The sequence below is a fragment of the Andrographis paniculata genome, unplaced genomic scaffold (assembly GCF_009805555.1).
Source record: "Andrographis paniculata isolate CXL003 unplaced genomic scaffold, ASM980555v1 Contig59END, whole genome shotgun sequence".
In the NCBI taxonomy this organism is placed as follows: domain Eukaryota; kingdom Viridiplantae; phylum Streptophyta; class Magnoliopsida; order Lamiales; family Acanthaceae; genus Andrographis; species Andrographis paniculata.
The window spans coordinates 2,426,359-2,446,446 of record NW_026137594.1 but is presented as its reverse complement, the minus strand read 5'-3'; the positions used below and the strand labels follow the sequence as shown (position 1 = coordinate 2,446,446).

Genomic DNA, 20,088 nt, shown 5'->3' with positions numbered 1-20,088 from the left:
CGAGATAAAAACATATATATTTTTTTTAAAAATGCAAAAGTTCAAATAGTAAAATTTAGAACAATTGTATTAAAGAAATATACCTTTAATTGTTATCACGGTTAGTATTATTTAATTAATTTATTTTCTTTAAAGGAATATTTTAACTATATATATATATTAAATATTATATTCATCTAAAATATTATTTTAAAAAAAAAATTGTGTAAAAAATTAAAAAAAAAAAAAACATACTGGCCTTTCAACACAATTGTCAACGCATTGTTTTGTTTGTGATGTGAAATGCAATTATGTTATCTTCTATTGTTATGTGATAACCAAGAAAATTGCTACAATGAGTAACTCCCCCCAATAACATATAAAGATAAATAGTATAATATTTATTTTAATATAAATGTATAAAAGACTTATATTTTATTATTATACCAAGTTTCTTTATATTAAATTAAGATACACAAAATACTTTATTTGTTAAAAATTGATACTATTTGATTATATATATATATTTAATTATACAAATTTTATACATGTAAAAATAGTTAAATGTTTTAAATTTTTTTATTTAAATAAATAAATAATAGATTCTTTATTTAAAAAAAATGAAGTAAAAGAATTATTGATAGATCATTATTTTATTAAAAAAAATATTAATATTTTATGCTTTTACTCTTCACTTTTGTATACTTTAATTTCCAATAAGGATTTCAGACAATAAATTTGGAGTGTGTTTGTTTAGAATATCTGTAAGGATTTTAATTATTTATAAAAAATAATTAAAAATATCAGATCAAATATTTATTTTTAATTATTTTATTATATTAAAAATTAATTTTATATTTAAAATATTAAATTAAACATTTATTTATGTCACGTTATACAATTTCCAAAATTTTAATTCAAAATCTAAATTCCCAAACAATCAAACAACCCCCATTATTTATCCAAAAGAAAAATAAAAATGACGTAAGAAATTTCGTGGAAATTACGTTCGGTGGCGTTCGAATATAAGGGATTCGATTCTCGGTTCCCCGTCTCCCCCAATTCGCTCCCACACTCACTCTGTTTCGATTTCCTCCATTTCAAACAACCAATCAACCCAATCTGAGTTTCCGAAATGCCGCCGCTCACGGAGGACCACCGCCACCGGTTGCTGGAGGCGCGTGAGGACGACGAGGGGGAAAAGGAAGAGCGAGCGTATGATTCGACGGAAAAGGTCCACATCGTGGGCGTCGACGAGGATTCCGACGACTACGCGACGGAGGCGCCGCCGTTCTCGTGGCGGAAGCTCTGGCTGTTCACAGGGCCAGGGTTTCTTATGAGCATAGCGTTTCTGGATCCGGGCAATTTGGAGGGCGATCTTCAGGCCGGCGCCATCGCCGGCTACTCTCTGCTCTGGCTGCTTCTGTGGGCGACGGCGATGGGGCTTCTGGTGCAGCTCCTCTCGGCGCGTCTGGGGGTGGCAACGGGGCGCCACCTGGCGGAGCTCTGCCGCGAGGAGTACCCGAATTGGGCGAGGATGTTGCTGTGGGCCATGGCTGAGGTTGCCCTAATCGGCGCCGATATTCAGGAGGTCATCGGAAGTGCCATTGCTATTAAGATACTCAGCCATGGAGTTCTTCCTCTATGGGCTGGAGTTGTCATTACAGCACTTGATTGGTAAAAAATGACAGTCGGATTTTCGTTACAGCTTTGCATTTTTTCGATTGTTTTGGTTGGGGATTTTTCTGAATGTTTTGGTTGATTTCAGTTTCATCTTCTTGTTTCTGGAGAATTATGGCGTGAGGAAACTGGAGGCACTCTTTGCTGTGTTGATTGCTACAATGGCAGTGGCTTTTGCTTGGATGTTTGGGGAGACGAAGCCGAGCGGCGCCGAGCTTTTGATCGGTGAGCAATCGAATCGAATAATTGAATAATCGAGCTAGGATTTTATTTGATGATGTGAATTTGGTGTTCTTGTAGGTGTTTTGGTTCCGAAGCTCAGCTCGAAGACGATAAAACAGGCTGTAGGAGTGGTAGGGTGCATTATAATGCCACACAATGTGTTCCTACACTCGGCTCTCGTGCAATCCCGGGACGTTAACAACAAGAAGATCGGCCGCGTACGAGAGGCTATTACCTACTACTCGATAGAGTCAGGGGTGGCGCTTGCCATTTCGTTCGTGATAAACTTGTTCGTCACGACTGTTTTTGCGAAAGCGTTCTATGGCACCGAGCAGGCGAAGAGCATAGGCCTGATCAACGCGGGGCAGTTCCTCGAAGAAAAGTACGGTGGAGGGCTGCTCCCGATATTGTACATTTGGGCGATTGGGTTGTTGGCGGCCGGACAGAGCAGTACAATCACGGGCACTTATGCCGGCCAGTTTATCATGGGAGGGTTTCTCGACCTGAGGTTGAAGAAATGGCTGAGGGCATTGATAACCAGGAGCTTTGCGATTATCCCGACTCTCATGGTCGCGCTTGTTTTTGATACGTCCGAGGGGTCGTTGGATGTTCTGAACGAATGGCTTAATGTTCTGCAGTCGATACAGATCCCGTTTGCGTTGGTTCCTCTTCTTTACCTGGTGTCGAAGAGTGAGGTCATGGGGGTCTTCAAGATTGGCCCGGTGCTTCAGGTAGTTTGGATTCTCCGAACATTTTCCTTTCGGGCATTCATTAATTACTGACATTGTGGTCGTTTCTGCTCTGTAGACGGTGTCTTGGATCGTAGCCGTGCTGTTGATCGGAATCAACGGATACCTTATGGTGGATTTCTTCTCGTCTGAAGTCAGCGGCGTGGTGTTTACCGCGGTTATTTTGATTCTCACGGCTGCGTACATATGCTTCGTTGTGTATCTAGTTTTGAGGGGAATCCCGTTCTCCGGGTTGGCTGGCAATGTCCGGACTGCGCTGGGAATCTGAACGATCGAGGGCGTCGTGAAACTACATCTCTAGCAAAATAATGGTATTACAGGGCATTGTTAGAAGGCACCTTGTCTTCGTGGTTGCATTGCACGCCGATGAACAACGAAGAATTCGCGTCCTGTCTTCTTTGGAGAAGTGTTCTTCTGCCTGAGGTATGAACAAATGTATGTAACTAACTGTTAGATATGGGAAGAAGTAAGAAATTAGCTAAGCCATTGTCCTGTTGATTTTGCACTAATCAGTCAGGCTGTGATTCTGTCTAAGAATTGTATTTCATGACAACCTTGAATTATGAAGCATCAGATGTTTTAGCCTAATCTCATGTGGTATTCTTACTTTGTTGCTCAATGTTGTCCAAAATTAATCACTGTTTATACAGTTGCCAAGAGAATTGTCTGTAAACTTACGTATCGCGGCTGTACATTATCAACCACCCATACCGTAAGAAGGTCGAGCCGTGTTCATCTCTTCTCGGCTTGCTTCAGAACCGAGGCGCGAAGAAAGCAAGTTAACCTGGGATTGGATCGATTATATCCGATGATGATTGTTAGAGACATGTAAACGTAGCGAGAACTGAATCATCCTCGATGAAAACATACATACCTTCATGATTTTGGAAACTCGTCGGTTGTAGGCTGCCAAGACGGCCATGTGGAAATGCTGCATCGGTAAAATCGATGAAACTTGGTGTTACATACTTCAATTGTTTTCTGATCGAATTACGATTGTAACGATAAAAACTAACAACGTACTCTGAATGGGTCGCTTCTCAACGATTGCACGAAAACTGAGCTTCCAAGTCCAGTATTCTGAAATAGCAAACAATGTCGATTATAATCGCAAAAGCTTGTAAAGCAAAAGTGTCTCCAAGTTTTTGTTTTCAGAATTACCTTCAACGATATGTCTCTTAGTCTTCTTCCGGTTTGGGCGCAACATATGCGAATGGTTGGTTCTTCGGAGCTTCCACTGATGATATAATCTCTCCCGTTCATGTAGTACGATCGAGTGTAGTTATGAGAGCTTCCCATTGATACGATTCCAAAATCCGTGTGAAGCCTCCCGTCTGCTGCGTGAAGTTGCTTCACCTATAAAGCAGTAAAAATATCAGTCACTGTGAAATTCAGAATGATACAGCCTTCCGAGGTTTAAAAATGGCAGATTCAGAACCTCATTATCAACAGCGGAGACTAATAGATAAAGATCATCAGGAGAAAAGACGGCCATCACGTTTCCTCTGGAGCTCGAAGCTGTGTAGCAAGCTTGCATAGGCTTCTGTCTTGAATCCCACATCTTTATGTCCCTGTCGAATGAGGAAGTCACGAAAAGGGCTGGGGAATGATTCGAAAACTTGGCTACATTTATTGGTTCGCGGTGCATATCCTCGAACATATGCAGTTGTTGGCCTGTGCAGATATCATATATGGCAACTTTCTTGGAGTAACCACTGGTTAGACATTGATCCTCGGTTGCATTGACATGGACTGAGGTTAGCTGCTCGAAATCATCGAAGATCACAGTAGAGTGGCAGCAGTAGTCATCTTCAAATTTTGACTCGAACCTATTGATGTCGTACAATCTCAAAGAACCATTGTCGGAGCCCACCAGCAGCTAGATAGCATAATCTAGTAAAATCAGTTAAGCATCTTCAAAACTATGGATATAAATATATATATATATATATGTATATATTATACATGTAATGATCTATCTAACTATGCAATGGATAGCTTAAACATTGCATACCTTGGAGGGTTGTCGTTTGAGCCAGCACAAGCCGAGAATACCGCTCAGTTCCCACTGAGGGGAAATGCAAGAGAGAATACTTCCTGTTTCATGATTGAGAACTACTACTTCGCCGTCAAGAGTTCCAACAGCCATTAATCCAGAATCTGAGGGGTGATACTCAAATTGTCTCGGTCGAAGCCTCTTTTCTTCCATTGATGCCATCTGATTTTCACAAGTAATGGGATGTATGATTGGCTGCACACACGAGCCAACTTTAGCTGCGCAGAGAGACCTCGTATAGAAGCATTGATTCTTTCTTGCTCCCGCTTCGCGTGAATACAAGATACTAACAATGCTCTCCTTTACTTGACGATTATAAGGTAAGTACTCGTAATACTTCGAGAATACAGTTTTAGCCCTTTCTACATTCCCAATAAAATCATCTGGCCTTTTTGAATGAACTGGTGCTGTGATCATATTCTCCCCACACATCCCCTCAAAGTGCACTTGGCCAGTGATAGAGATAAGATAATTAGAAGGATTAGGGCTAAGAATTTTCAAGTTCCTGAGAAGTATACTTGAAGGTAGCTTGCCTTTCTCTTGAACATCCTAATTATCTACACACGATATGAACGAACAAGGAGTGTAGGAGTCGATGAATAACTGAAAACAGCAAGTCAGAATCACAGCAAAGTTCAGATCATTACAGAAAAAGATGTTCCTTGTCACAAATTCTAGCTCCTATTTGAATGAAACAAAGGGAAACAGCATCTCTTACTCAGATGAATCAGAACTTCTACCCTATTATGCCGACTTAAAATTTTTGGAGAAATTGACAAGCAATTGTACAGAAAGGGACATTAATTGAGCTGAGTAATGGAAAAGGAGAGCAATTGCCCATTCTTCATCCCCACGACTCTAAATCAAACCATGTTCCGTTTAATATACAAAACTCTGATGCCATTAAAATAACAAAATAAAGAAATCAGAAAACCAAACTATGCCCACCTACATCCAGAATTTCTCTTAAAGCATCCAAAACAAGATTAGTACCAACAATTTTCCACTTTGGCGGCTTACTCATCCAAAACTACACCATTCTCATCAGTTGTCAACTATCAGAAAACAGCTTCAAACAGCATCTAAATTCAGTGTTAATTCATCTAATCAATATCTTAATACTTTTGACTACGAGACAAATAGACAATGCATACTTATCGTGTTCTATACTAATTGTATCTCTTCCTTTTTGGTTCACTGTACTGTAGGCTCGCGATCGAGTTCAGAAACTCCTGACTAATAATTCCAACCTGTGTTATTCATCCACCAGCTACCATTCCAAAGAACCTAAGCGCACCAATTAGGCCTATTTTCAGAAGTCTAAGCTAATTCCTCTCACAAACAATTAGACACGTAAACTCTTTGCTGTTTAAGATCGGTTCCATAACAGATGAACCATCATCAACAAACAATCACTAAAAATATCACCACGAAAAAAAAAAAAAAACTCATTGATCATCCAATTCGCATACCTCCACAAAATCAATACATACTTTAGAGAACAGAAAATTAATAACATTAACAGGGTAAAGGATAACAGAGACGAACAAACCTCGTTGCGCTGCAGACAGCATCCAAACAAACCTCCGCCGGAGCTCAAAACACCGATGAAGGGAGAATCGAGTCCAAAAGTTGACGGGCAGGGCAGGGGCAGGGCAGGGCAGGTTATTTGGAAACTAGGAAGGATAAGAACAACGAAAGCTCCCGCCAGGCTGCCCACTGTCTTATATTCTAAATTAATTAACTGATTATTTTATTATTTAATAATTTATTTAGTTGGAGTGTAGTTTTATATTTTTATTTTTTATATTACTATGGAATCACTATTTAAGCAGAAATTTATTTCATTTATTTCATTCAAATCACAATTAAACAAAATCATATATACTCTCCTTGTTATTCAATAGTGTGTCTAAATATTTAGATAAATGTTTTAATAAAGACAATAATTATTATTGTTTACTATTTATAATAAAAACTGCAAAAGAAATAATGTATTTTTTTTTTTAAAAAAAATATTAATAAAATATAATATTTTTATGATAATTAAAAAATAAAATAATATAAATTCGAATCATATAAAATGTTAAGTTTTTTAAAGCCCAATTGGAATGTCGAATATTATTGGGTGGGTGACCACACCCAATAAAAAATAAGCCACAATATTCCCCATACATCAATTTATACAATTATTTTGTCATGTTGGTAGTAGGTCCACAATAATAGTGGGTTTCAATTTAGACGTAAATTTGGGTATTTTTTTGAGTTTGGTTTAAAATGTTTTTTTTTTTTTTTTTTTTTTTTTTTTTTTTTTTTTTTATGTTAAGGCCATCTCCAACCCTCCACTTCGTTGTTATAGTAAAAATGCAGATGATCTACATTAATTTTACTCCTAAAAAGTATATTCCCTACAGATTCCTCTTTTATATTATTTTATATAACTTTTCATATTTATAAATTACACCCCAACTTTAATTTATTTTTACATTATATCTATACACATATAATTTATAAATTATTTAAAAATTACATATATAAAAATTAACATTTATAATTAATAACTATTACAAATAAAATAATTTTAAATAAATAATTAAATGCTATCAAGACAATATGATCATAATAATTAAACATAACTTTTTACAAAGTAAAATTACAAGTTAATTTAAAAAATAAAATTACATATCACTTTTAAAAAATAAAAATTATATCACTTTTCAAATAGTAAAATTATATATCAATTTAAAAAATAAAATTATCTACTACTTTCCAAAAACTAAAATTATATTACTTTTAAAAAATAAAATTATACATTATTTTTCAAAATAAAATAAAATTACATACAACTTTTTAAAATAATAGTTTATGCAGTGGGTTGGAGATGGTCATAGTCTTGTCTAAATAATAGTTTAATATAAACTTCTTCTTTTTTTAATATGAAATAATATATTTTATTATGAACAATAACAAATGAATAATATTAATTTTAATTTAAAATATAATTCAACACCTATATTTATATAATAATAATAATAAAAGTAGAATAATTTTACGATGCTACAACTATCCATAACAATAATAAAATTGCTTAAGAACATATGTAATTAGTAAAATAGGATAATATATATTGATTTGAGATATTTTTTAAATAAAATATAATAAATCATGTTAGTTATGTAAAAATAATAGTATATTATTCTAAATAGTAATCTCTTGTAAAATGATGAAATATATATATTATATATATTAAAAATAATGTCGAAATAAAAAATAATTTGGCAAACAAGTTACTATAAAAATTAGTACTATATGATAAAAAAGTAAAACTAAATTACAAGGACAGAGTCATATAAGTATTATTTATTAATGATATTAACAATCAGCATTATATATCTTGGGGTAAATTTCAATAATCTTGATAGGGTTGGTATACAAAATTTTTAAAATTTGGTCTCTATATAAAATTATAGATAAAACAATTTTAATAAATCTGCTAACGTGTATCTAAAAAAAAATCAAATTAATACAAAATAAGTAGGTGTTACTATCCAAATAATTTGATAAATTCCATCTATACATCATTATAGATTATCGTGTTTCAATTAAATCCATTATATTTTCTTATAACTATGGGAACAAAATTTGTATAGATGGAGTATAGTGTGTTCACTTTGACTTTGTTCACTTAGGGTGTGTTGGTTTTGGGATTTGATTTTAAATATACTGTTCATTTCATTTTTTCTTCTCTCAAAAACATCAAATCAAATCCATATCACATCAACGACGCCTATTTATATCACATCATATAATTATTCAAATTCAAAATTTTTACTATTCAAATCCGAACTCAAAATCCAAACCCCAAACAAACACACCCTTATGGTATATATTTTTTAATGAATATATATATTTATGTTAAATATTGAGTAATTAGTTATATTGATAATATTAAAATAATATTTTGTATTAAATCATTGAATTTATATGACTGAGTGTGAATATGTCTACATCGTATTATTTGAATAATATTTATGAGACATCGTTCAATTTAAAAATAATAAACACACCTTTTTGTATTGATTTAAATTTTTATTTAAATATTATTTAATATATTTTGTTTTATAGAAAAAAAATGAAGGTAGTATAATTTTATTAAAAATCCTGTGAATGTATTTGAATAACAAACCCTAGTGTTATAATTTATAAATTATTGAATATCTAGTTTTTTATTATTATTTTATTGAAAATTCATATTGATGACATTATTTTTTGAAAATTTAAAGTTAACGTCTCAATATTTTTTATTTTTTTTTCAGATTTTAATTAATTAATTAAACATATCTTTATTAGTCGATTGAGGGAGGATAGAAGAGAAAATAAAAAGAAAACGAGGGGCCTGAAAGTCCATTCAAGTGGGGCATATAGTACAATATTTATAGGTTTAGGGTTTCATTGTGCCTATCCTGCCAATTTCTGGATTCGATTCTCCCTTCTCTTCACCGGTTGTTTGAGCTCCGGCGGAGGTTTGTCTGCTGCGCTTCAAGGTTTGCTTCTCTCTGTTATCCTTTGGCCTGTTAATGTTGTTAATTTTCTTTTCCTCTCGAGTATGTATTGATTTTGTGGAGGTATGCGAATTCGAGGATCAGTGAGTTCTTTTCTTATTCGTGGTGATATTTGTAATGGTTGTTTGATGATGATGGTTCATCTGTTATCGAATCTTGATCCTAAGCGAAGAGTTTACTGTGAGTTTTTTTAGAGGAATTAGCTTACACTTCTGAAAATAGGTCTAATCGGTGCGCTTAGGTTTTTTTTTTTCTTGGAATGGTAACTGGTGAATGAATAATACAGATCGGAACGTTTAGTCTGGAATTGCTGAACTTGCGAACCTACAGTGCAATGAACCAAAAAGGGAGAGACACAATTAGAATAGAAAACGAAAAATATGCATTGTCTTGTAGTCAAAGTATTAAGATAATGATTAAATGAATTGACACTGAATTTGGGGTGCTGGGTGAAGCTGCTGTTTTCTAATAGTTGACAATTGATGAGGATGGTGTAATTTTGGATGAGTAACCCGGCAAAGTGGAAAATTGATGGTACTAATCTTGTTTTGGATGCTTTAAGAGAATTAGTCATGTAGGTGGCCATAGTTTTGTTTCTGATTTCTTTATTCTGTTATTTTAATGGCATCAGAGTTTTGTATATTATATGTAACATGGTTTGGTTTAGAGTAGCGGGGATGAAGAATGGGCAATTGCTGCCCTTTTCAAATTTCAACATGCTGGAAGGCAATAAATTCAATTGTTGATATTGTCAAAATTATGGACTGTAGACTGCATTTTCTTTCTCAATAGTCAATACTAAGAGAAAATAGAGTGGGAGCATTATAGAGGGCTTCTCACATGAATGGAGGCGTTGTTTGTCAAGGCTATTTAAAATTTTCATACAATGGCTCATTTATAGAGGGAAAAACTAGAGGCACCAGCGACTTGGCCTCGTGCAGTTTCAACCACTGTGCATGCTTTAAGCTCAATTAATTTCCCTTTCTTTACAATTGCTTGTCAATTTCTCCAAAAATTATAAGTTGGCATAATAGGGTAGAAGTTCTTGCTTCTGATATAATTTAACAAATTCTGTCATTTGAGTAAGATGCAGTTTCAATTTGTTTCATTCAATTAGGAACTAGAATTTGTGGTAAGGTAACAGCTTTTTCTACAATGATCTGAACTTTGCTGGTGATTCTGACTTGGTGTTTCCAGTTATTTATTGAGTATTTTGTTGTCTTCTCTATTTAGATATTTTGTATAGCCTTATTGAGTAGGAAATTCTTTCTACTCAAGAGTAACATGGCTAAAGACGACGAAGAAAGCCGAGTGCATCCAGATTGCAGAAATGCCTCAAATCCATTTCATGAATGTAGTGAATATTGCTTCAAGATTATTGCTGAAACAAAGAAGACAATCAATAAAAGTGGCACAGGTTTGTTTTTGATTGATATCTTTAATTACACTTTTTCAACATTACATTGATATAAAAAGAAGGGTGAGTAAACCATAGTTAAATAATTTTGATGAGACGTGTATTTCAAATTAAATTATTGTTTTTCCCTCGATTACTCTAGAATTGAATGCTAGTGATGTTGTGGCACATCAAAATATGGTGGCTTCTCCCAATCATCATAACAATGAGGATGATGGGACTGAAATATCCAACGAGCATTCTGATAATGAGGATGGCATGGATGGTGATGCCGCTGCGGCAGAGAATTCTCATAATCTTACAGGGAGGCAAAAGAAGTTATTTGAGTTGAGATTGAAGATGGTAAGATTCTCGTATTTTAAATCCAGTACAAAAGTCTCATTTCTATTGCCATGCATGTGGTACAAGCATATAGCAGTAGATTTCATAATGCGATAATCTGACAATAATTATTATATATCTCTTATCATCATGTAGAATGAGGCTAGAAAGGCTAATCAAACTGCCATGGTTGCTGAGAAGAAAAAACTAGAGGGTCCCGGGGAATCTAGAGGAGTTTCTAAGCAAAAATGGCTGGAGGAGAGAAAGAAAAAAATTGGAAAGCTTCTAGACGCCAATGGCTTAGACATGAGCAAGGCATATATGCTTGATACCGAGCAGATGGCAGAGGCAAAGTATAAGAAATGGGAGAAAGAACCAGCTCCTGAAGGTTGGGATGGTAAGTACCCGATAGTTTCTATTACAACCTTACTTCTATTAACACTGTTTCTATAGTCGGTAACTTGTATCCCATGATCAGTTTTCAATCAAAGGACGTTATACAATGCATACAAGAAAAGAACAAAGAACATTGAGGTCGATCTTGACGAGTACAACCGAATGAAAGCTGTGGATCCAGAATTCTATAGAGAGGCTTCGAGTCTTCAATATGGAAAAGTAAGCACTAGCTAGGATGATCGGGGTGACAAATATATATATATATATATATTGTTAAGCTTTAATTGTCATTGTAAAAACTGTTTCTTGGGCAGGCACCAAAGATCTCGGAGGAGAAGATTGATAGAATGGTGAAGGAGCTGAAGGACAGGGAGGAGAAGTCTAGGGCCTTCAGTAGGAGGAGGAAATTCCGTGAAGAAAAAGACATCGACTCGATCAACGATCGCAATGAACATTTCAATAAGAAGATTGAGAGAGCCTTTGGGAAATACACTTTGGAGATCAAGAACAACCTCGAGAGAGGGACTGCCTTGCCTGATTGATTAAGGTGCCTATACTTATCCTCCTATATTGTGTCTTTGTATTTTATTTTATTTTATTTTATTTTTAAATAGGTGTTTACCTGATATTTTGTATGTTTGAATTTGTAGGCTGCAATTAATTGGATCTGCATGAGCTTTTGATGTGTTACTTACTAGCATTTACTTGGAAGATGTATAATATGGTTTTGTATGTGTTTTTAATGTTCATTTCATATATATATATATGTATAGATGATGATTAATACCTTGTTTGGTTTGGTTTTGTCCAGATTAGCATCTATGGTAGCAATTTTTGTTAGTTTGGGACTAAAATTGATTAAAATAGTTTATATTGGGATTAAAATTGACAATGAATTTTTTATATTAAGACTAAAATATAATTCATTTTAATTCAATCTAAATTATATGTAATTTATAGAAAATAATATATATTTTATCAAATTAATACATTTTTTTTTCTACAATTATTCTTTAACACACTTCCTTTAGAGTCTCTATATAAATTTTTATTATTTGAAGTATACATTTTGTAAAACTATATATTTTTTTAATACAATATGATATAAAATATTATTTGAATAAAAAAACTAAACTTCCAAAATCAATCAAATAAAAAGAGGAGATATTAAACTCTAGGAGAAGAAGACCCAATTACGTTGGCACGCCGGCCTTTATTAGTTTATGTACTATTTATTTTGGTATTATTCAGTTGCATTAATAAAAAATTATTTATTCCCACATGAAAGTTACAAATCCAATTGGCAATTTTATTTAGACGTCCATATTGTTGTTATTATTATTGTGACGTCCCCTCATTTGGGCATAATTAGACCCATTCATTAAAGTTTACTGGCGTCGCCTATATTTATTTTAATTGCAATTTGCATATAAGAAAATTCGATTAATGGTATCAAAAATATAATTTATATACTCACGCAGTTAATATATAATATACATGATTATACTAAAAAATATATTTTTAATATATTTATATATTAGAAACTCGTTTTTTTGTTTCTTCTTAAATATCATTTATAAGTAATTAATATATTGATGGAATCTAATTCGAATCTTGTTAGACCTTGGACTTGATCTTGACCTTATTAAGGTATATAAAACTCGACTCATTTTTGGGTCGTAACCTAATTCTAAGTAAATAGGTGAATTCGGGTCAAATTTTGGTTCTGTCCGGATCCATTGTCATTTTTTTTTTAGGGGGGAGGGGTTTAATGAAATAATTATTCACTATTTAATTAAGTAAAAGTGTTTATTTATATATTGTATGCTTTAAACAGAATTTTTTTTTTAGTTTTAAACTTTTCTAAATAGTAAAATAATTAGTATTTAAACTGTCTTTTAAATATAAATTCGGAATTATTTATAATACTAAGAGGATGTTTGGTATATTAGTTTTTTTAAAAACTTTTTGGACCAAAAAGCTAATTTTTGAAAAGTTCTATCTACTCAGCGTTTTGAAATAACTTTTTCATTTTAATTTTGATTATTCCTTATTTACCCTTAAAACTTAATTATTTATTTTATACATACAAATATATTTTTATAGCAGTATTTATTAATCATTTTTAATATATTTAATTTATTAATTTATATTGTTATTTTTGTAAATTTAAAATAATTACTATTATTAATTATTACATATAAATTATTTTATTTATAAAATATATAAATTTACAAAAATTAAATCAATAAAAAAAAGTTATTAATTTATTTATATACTTCCTCCGTCTCTTACCAATCTATCCAATTTTTCATTTTGGTCTGTCTCATGACAAAGTATCCGTTTCCTTTTTTTAGTAATTTACAATATATTACACAAATGTCATTACCTTTATATCACACAATACTAATAGGGTTAATTTAGCCTTTTTACTTTTATTTCTACTTTATCCCAATATAATACTAATATTTCTAAAACTCCGTGAAAAAGCAAATTGATATATAGAATAGGAACGGAGGGAGTATATTAAAACAATAATTAACATAATAAAAATATATATTATTTTATATTTTACATAATTTCAATTAAAAAATTATTAATTTTAATAAAAAAAATTCAAATCTAAATAATAAAAATAAAAAAAAAATTATAATATTTTTATAATTTTCAATAATTAATAACAAAATTTTTCATAAATTTCAAATTAAAATAAACAAAATTAAATATTTTAAAAAATAACGTATCAATGTCCTTAATAGTCATTTTATATATAAACAGCTAATATCAAACAGTTATTTTATCAAATATTTTAATACAAATCACTAATTGAATCAGCTAAAAACTAATAGTTAATTGAGAAACGCATCCTAAATATAGCAAGGGTTATGCTTACTAAAAATAAAATGGCAAAACATATTATAATTTTAATATTTTTATTTATTTATTAAATGCTTTTATAAATGATTTTGTATTATATTATTTTAAATAACAATTAACAATTAAAATTTTACTAAACAAATTCGAAAATTGAAATAACACTCCATTACATCTCACCAGCCAACAATTTGTACAAACAATATTACACCCAAATTTAATTAGATAAAAAAAGCAAACTCTAGAAGCACAAATAAATAAAACCCAACCAACAACAATTAATATATATATTTTTTTAAAAAAAACAATAATTAATATATTAATTAATTACTAATCAGGCAGCTGCAATGTCGTACCGTATATGCCTGAGCAGTATCGGGACGACGACGTCCGGCGAGCTGAGCTGCGGCAGATGTCCGTCGGTCGACATGACCTCGACGATCGACGCGGCGCCGAGGTGCTGATGGAGATACTCCGACACCACCACCGGCACCGCCAGGTCCTTGACGCTCTGGATGATGTGGCACGGCACGGTGACGTGGCGCAGCAGCGGCCGTACATCGCTATAGAAGATTGTCTGAGCCACGCTGAGCGCTATGTCCGGCCGCATGTTGAACAGCGTCCGGCTGAACTCCTGCACCGCCACCGACTCCATGTCGCCGCCGACCGCCAGCGGGGCGAAGCCGGCGCACCACGCCTTGTAATTAGACCTCATCGCTTCGAACAGCTCCAGAAGCTCCTCCTGCTCGAAACCCCCAAAATACTCCGGATCATTCAAATACCTGTCCGAAAATCATCACAGAAATCAAATCGAGGTACGATTTCGAGGAATTTGAGATTAATTGATTGATTGATTTAATTGACCTCGGAGAGGCTGAGATTGTGAGGATTTTGGTGAAGAGGTCGGGTCGGGAGATGGAGGCGAGGAGGCCGACCATGGCGGAGACGGAGTGGCCGACGTAGATGCAGTTGGGGACACGGAGGTCGTCGAGGATGGCGATGACGTCACAGGCGTAGCCGTCGAGGGAGGCGTAGCGGTCGAAGTCGAAGTAGTCGGGGTTGGTGGTGCCGGCGCCCATGTTGTCGTAGAGGACGACCTTGTACTGGTCGACGAGGTGCGGGACCAGGTGCTTCCACACCGACTGGTCCGTGCCGAACCCGTGGGCCAGGACTACGGTTTGCTGGCCCGACCCGACGACCCGGATGTTGTGGGCTTCTTCTACCACTCCCATGGTCCGTTGTTTGGTTGTGTTTTTATATTTTATTTAAAAATATAATTTCTGTAATTTGGGGGGAGTTGACGGGAAATTGATGAAGGAAGGGGTATTGGTATTTGTAGGCGGAATGGAATGGGAAAGTTGGAAGTGATGAGAGAGAGCCACATGTGTTTGGATAGGCAAACAGACAATAGTGTGTGTGTGTGTGTGTGTGTTGGATGTTTATTTATTCATTTATTTGTCTAATTGCTTCCAATTTGGATTGGATGGACTCGTTATTATATTTTTTTTAACGTATGTGCTTGCTTTGCTTTGACTCTATTTTGTTGGATTTTGATTTTTTATTTTTTGTGAATATTACTTTAAATTCAATATTTTTATATAAAAAAAATATCTTGTTCCCTTGAATCAATTTATTGCTCCAAACTTTTACATATTATTATTAAGTATAGTACAAAAATATCTTTGCAAGTAAAATTGTATATTTATTCTATTTTACTACTATGTATATACATAATACTCCATTAGTTCCGAGTCGAATGATCTATTAGGTTAGAGACAAAGTATTTTAAATAATACTTCCTATGTCCCATCACATATTACTTTTTCTTTTTTTTTTTCTCTGTCCTATTAAATATACTTTTTTATTTTTTATAAATTTATCAATGTTAAATATATTAAATAAATATAAATTAATTTAATTATAAAAATCATTTAAAATTATTTTTATTTTTATTTTTCTCCTCAATTAATAAATATTTTAATTTTTTTTAATTTTTTTTATTATTATTTTTTATAAAACTAGTTTATGATAATAAATAAATAAATAAATATCTTTTTTATTTATTTGTATTATATAAAATTTTATTCAATAAAATAATATTCATATGATATATATTTTATTAAGATATAATATTAAAAATATTTAAATATATATTTTTTTTAAAAATTACTCATTAAATAACTTATCTATAACGTAAATTCTTATGCCCAAACAAAAAGCTCCATCCTTGCCTCAATGGATGAAGTATAATTAGTAAATTATTATTAATTTATGAATTATGATATTATTTTATTATTTTTTATATAAGTAGTATGGTTGGTGTTTTAAATATCTTTAACATTATATTCAATAAAATATATATAATATGAACCTCATTTTGTAAATAATAAAATTTTATATAATACAAATAAATAAAAAAATATATTTATTTATTTATAATTAACTTAAAACTAATTTTATAAAAAAATTAATATATTATAATATTTATATTACATACACAAAATCTTCTATTATCTCATATAAAAATATATTTTTAGAAACTATATCATAAAACAAAGACCTCTCAAAGTTGCAAAATATACAGTAATACAGCATATGCTAATTTCTTCTTTAAGATATTTAAAATTAAGTTTTAAGATTTATTTAATTTGAAATTTTTAAAAATATAAAATTGCTATTGAAAACCTTTATAATATACTATGTTTAATCAAAGTATAATAAGAGTATTTTAAATATAAATAAAATAATTATTTATTATATAGTTAAATACATCATGATATATACGAAAACAAATATGAAAATACAAAAGAAAAATAAATAAAATATTAATGCGTGATAGATGAAGGCTAACTACCCATAGTTGCACCCGTACCACATGCTACGGCGTCGTTTTAACATTTTTGGACTATATGTTGTCGCTTTTTGAGGATGTGTTAATGTCAAGTCATTGTCTTGGGTGGGAAATGGTCTGTTTCTCTTTTATGGAATTCTGAAATTTTTTATTTGTATTTAACATTAACTATAATGAGATATATATATATATATATTTTTTAAAAAAATAAATATATATATAATATATATTTATATACAATTATATTAGATGGGACATTGGGCTTGGGCTGCAATGGGCTGAAGATCCCCTCCCTCTACTTACTTTTATTTGTTTATACTGTATGATTTAATCACAATTTTTTTTTTAAAGTAAAATATTTAAATTTTTAATAATTGAATACTTAATTTTATATTTTTTAAAAATTATTCAAAACCTCAAAACTATATTATATTGTTTGGTTTGTATTGGGATTGAGTTATAATTTATACATAATATCTTTTTACATAAAAATAATATTTCTATTTTTTGTCACAACTGAAAATATTTATTTTACTATTTTTATATGTTCTATTAAAAAATATTTATTTTTTAATTATAGTAATAGTATTCAGCATTAATACAAAAATATTATTTAATTTTTACACAAATTAAAAATATACTATTATATATACAATTACTTTATACGAGAGTACAAATAGTAAAACTGTCAAATAATCTTATTATACATTTCACCTAATTAATAATATATTAGTATTTATTAATATACTATAAAACTCTAAATGACCATTTGAATTGAATAGTTGTAGTGATATAAATAGGTATTAATATTATATTTTGAATGTAAAATTAATTTTTAGTATAATATAAAAAATAAAAAATAAATATTTAAATTTTTTTTAAAAAATAATAATAATAATAAATTTAAAATCCAATCGAACAAACACACCCTGGTTAATGGAGCCTCAATTACTCAAATTTCTAAACAAGTTCGAGTGTAATATCCGGATACATCGAATCGGGACAAAATTAATAAATATTAATATATATATATATATAGTAGTTGGAAAAAGGATCCAAATCGATTTGCAAACTGATGAGATTATGGCAACTGTGATATCTCCAAGTTCCAAATTATAATAATACTAATGTCAGAATTCCAACTAGGTAACTCCGTTAGCTTAGATGGAAATTGAAATTTGAAATTAATAAAAATAAATAAATTATATATATAAATGATTAATACAAAATATTGACAAATTGTTTTGTGTCGAATAAAATTATTCAATACAGTACTGATAACATCGTAAATATTGATTAACAACACATAATATATAAATCAATAATATAAATAAATGCTTCATCTACAGTACCAAATTATTTTTAAATAGAAAAATGATTTAATTTAATTTAATTTATTTTTTTCCATTTTTTGAGAGTAAAAAAATAGTAAAACTCTCTTTTAAAAAAACAATAAAATAAAAACTCGAGCCAAACATGTAAAAAAAATAAAATAATATTTGATGATTATTTTTAAAGTAAAGTCATAATATCTTTTTAAAATACTTGCACTATAGTTTGTATTTCTATAAAATTTTCAAAAATTTAAAAAATTAGCCCCTCCCTTCACTGCTTCAATATATATTAATTCCACAAAACTTTACCATTATAAAAGTTTCAATTATACTTTTATTTTTTACTTAATCAAAGTATAAAAGGAATACTCTCTCAATCATCCAATTGTGTACTCATTTGATCGGACACGGATTGTAAGAAAAATATGTAAAAAATATAAATTTTTTTTTACTAAAAAAAAAACGACAATAAATTTGGATGACAACTAAAAAAAAAAGAACAGTGAGAATAAATTTGAATGAGAGAGTACTAAAATATATGTTTTTTAAATAAAAAATTGTGCCAAAAAATTGTTTTAACGGACAGAAAAAGTATTATATATCTATTTGATATATGTTTGATTAAAGTTAATTAGTACTGTATTGAATAGCTTAATGATATTCTTATTAGGTGATTCGCCAGCATGCACGAATCCATTAAAACGAATTATTAACACTATTTTTTTTTTTAAAATAAAAATAAAAAAATAAAATAAATAATATAATAAAAATTGGATAATATCTTGAGAAATGATTCAGGGGACCATATTGAGATACGCTATGAATATTCACTCCTACTTATTAATAAAATTCGCCTCTCTCGAATACGTTAATAAATAAATAAATAAATTGATGGATTTTAATTATATCGTATTTAAAATAATATGTGTATGTGCGTTTATGATAGATATATATATATATATTTAATTAATTAATTATATTATGTGTGATCTTTATTGTGATCGAAAAGTTGATATCAAAGATGATTTTGTGGAGGATTAGTGAAATGTAAGAGGAGACCACCCGGATCTGTCGGATTTTGTTAGGGTATTGATTTAAATTAATAGCATTGCACAGACAACACATAATATATATATATATTGTCTCAACACATGATTTTATTTTAATAAATGTAGCGTTGATTCTTATAATGCTGTCAAATTATATTTTAAAAATATGCTATTTTTAGACATTATATTTATATTATATTAATATACATCCTATATTGTCTGCTTTATACTTTATGTGCTGATCTATTATATTCAATGTGTTATCAGAACTATAAGAATTGATACTTTATGGGAGTATTTGACTAGTTGTTTCTAAATTTAATATTTCAAATAAAAAAATAATATTATATTTTAAAAATATTAAAACAGTTTTAAAGGCTTTCAAGAATAATGATAAATAAATAAATAAAAAATGAATAGTAATTTTTTAAAAAAATTTACACTCTTTTGGCATGTTTTGTCAAACTTGTTTAGATATTTTTAAAAATTACTATTGAAAATCCAAGAAAATTGTTAAATCGATTTTCCATGACTTATATTAAAAAATACTCTCTCCGTTTCAATACAATAGTCCTATTTATTATTTTTTTCCGTCCCA

General features: G+C 30.7%; 4 protein-coding genes across 5 annotated transcripts; 2 read left to right on the top strand and 2 right to left on the bottom strand.

Annotated features, from left to right (window-relative positions):
• Window positions 1–963: 963 nt before the first annotated feature.
• On the top strand, window positions 964–3,218 carry LOC127258029 (metal transporter Nramp3-like). Its single transcript, XM_051284668.1, has 4 exons — window positions 964–1,656; window positions 1,748–1,884; window positions 1,960–2,612; window positions 2,689–3,218. Exons 1-4 carry the CDS (start codon window positions 1,115–1,117, stop codon window positions 2,896–2,898), a joined length of 1,542 nt encoding a protein of 513 aa, XP_051140625.1. The 5' UTR covers window positions 964–1,114; the 3' UTR covers window positions 2,899–3,218.
• LOC127258030 (protein DWD HYPERSENSITIVE TO UV-B 1-like) lies at window positions 2,199–6,478 on the bottom strand. 2 transcript variants are annotated; one of them, XM_051284669.1, is made up of 7 exons: window positions 6,239–6,478; window positions 4,645–5,289; window positions 4,069–4,509; window positions 3,792–3,986; window positions 3,654–3,710; window positions 3,505–3,561; window positions 2,199–3,414 (listed from the first exon to the last, which is right to left on the bottom strand). In XM_051284669.1, exons 2-7 carry the CDS (start codon window positions 5,116–5,118, stop codon window positions 3,328–3,330), a joined length of 1,311 nt encoding a protein of 436 aa, XP_051140626.1. In that variant the 5' UTR covers window positions 5,119–5,289; window positions 6,239–6,478; the 3' UTR covers window positions 2,199–3,327. The 2 variants fall into 2 exon arrangements, with proteins under 2 accessions (XP_051140626.1, XP_051140627.1); XM_051284670.1 differs by having other exon boundaries at window positions 4,645–5,243.
• A 2,641-nt stretch (window positions 6,479–9,119) lies between these two features.
• On the top strand, window positions 9,120–12,168 carry LOC127258626 (uncharacterized). Its single transcript, XM_051285553.1, has 7 exons — window positions 9,120–9,230; window positions 10,482–10,665; window positions 10,808–11,007; window positions 11,143–11,383; window positions 11,465–11,601; window positions 11,697–11,929; window positions 12,033–12,168. The coding sequence occupies exons 2-6, from the start codon at window positions 10,533–10,535 to the stop codon at window positions 11,922–11,924; spliced, it is 939 nt and encodes a 312-aa protein (XP_051141510.1). The 5' UTR covers window positions 9,120–9,230; window positions 10,482–10,532; the 3' UTR covers window positions 11,925–11,929; window positions 12,033–12,168.
• Window positions 12,169–14,405: 2,237 nt separating this feature from the next.
• Window positions 14,406–15,660, bottom strand: LOC127258610 (probable esterase KAI2). Its single transcript, XM_051285528.1, has 2 exons — window positions 15,121–15,660; window positions 14,406–15,038 (listed from the first exon to the last, which is right to left on the bottom strand). The coding sequence occupies exons 1-2, from the start codon at window positions 15,486–15,488 to the stop codon at window positions 14,591–14,593; spliced, it is 816 nt and encodes a 271-aa protein (XP_051141485.1). The 5' UTR covers window positions 15,489–15,660; the 3' UTR covers window positions 14,406–14,590.
• Window positions 15,661–20,088: the final 4,428 nt, after the last annotated feature.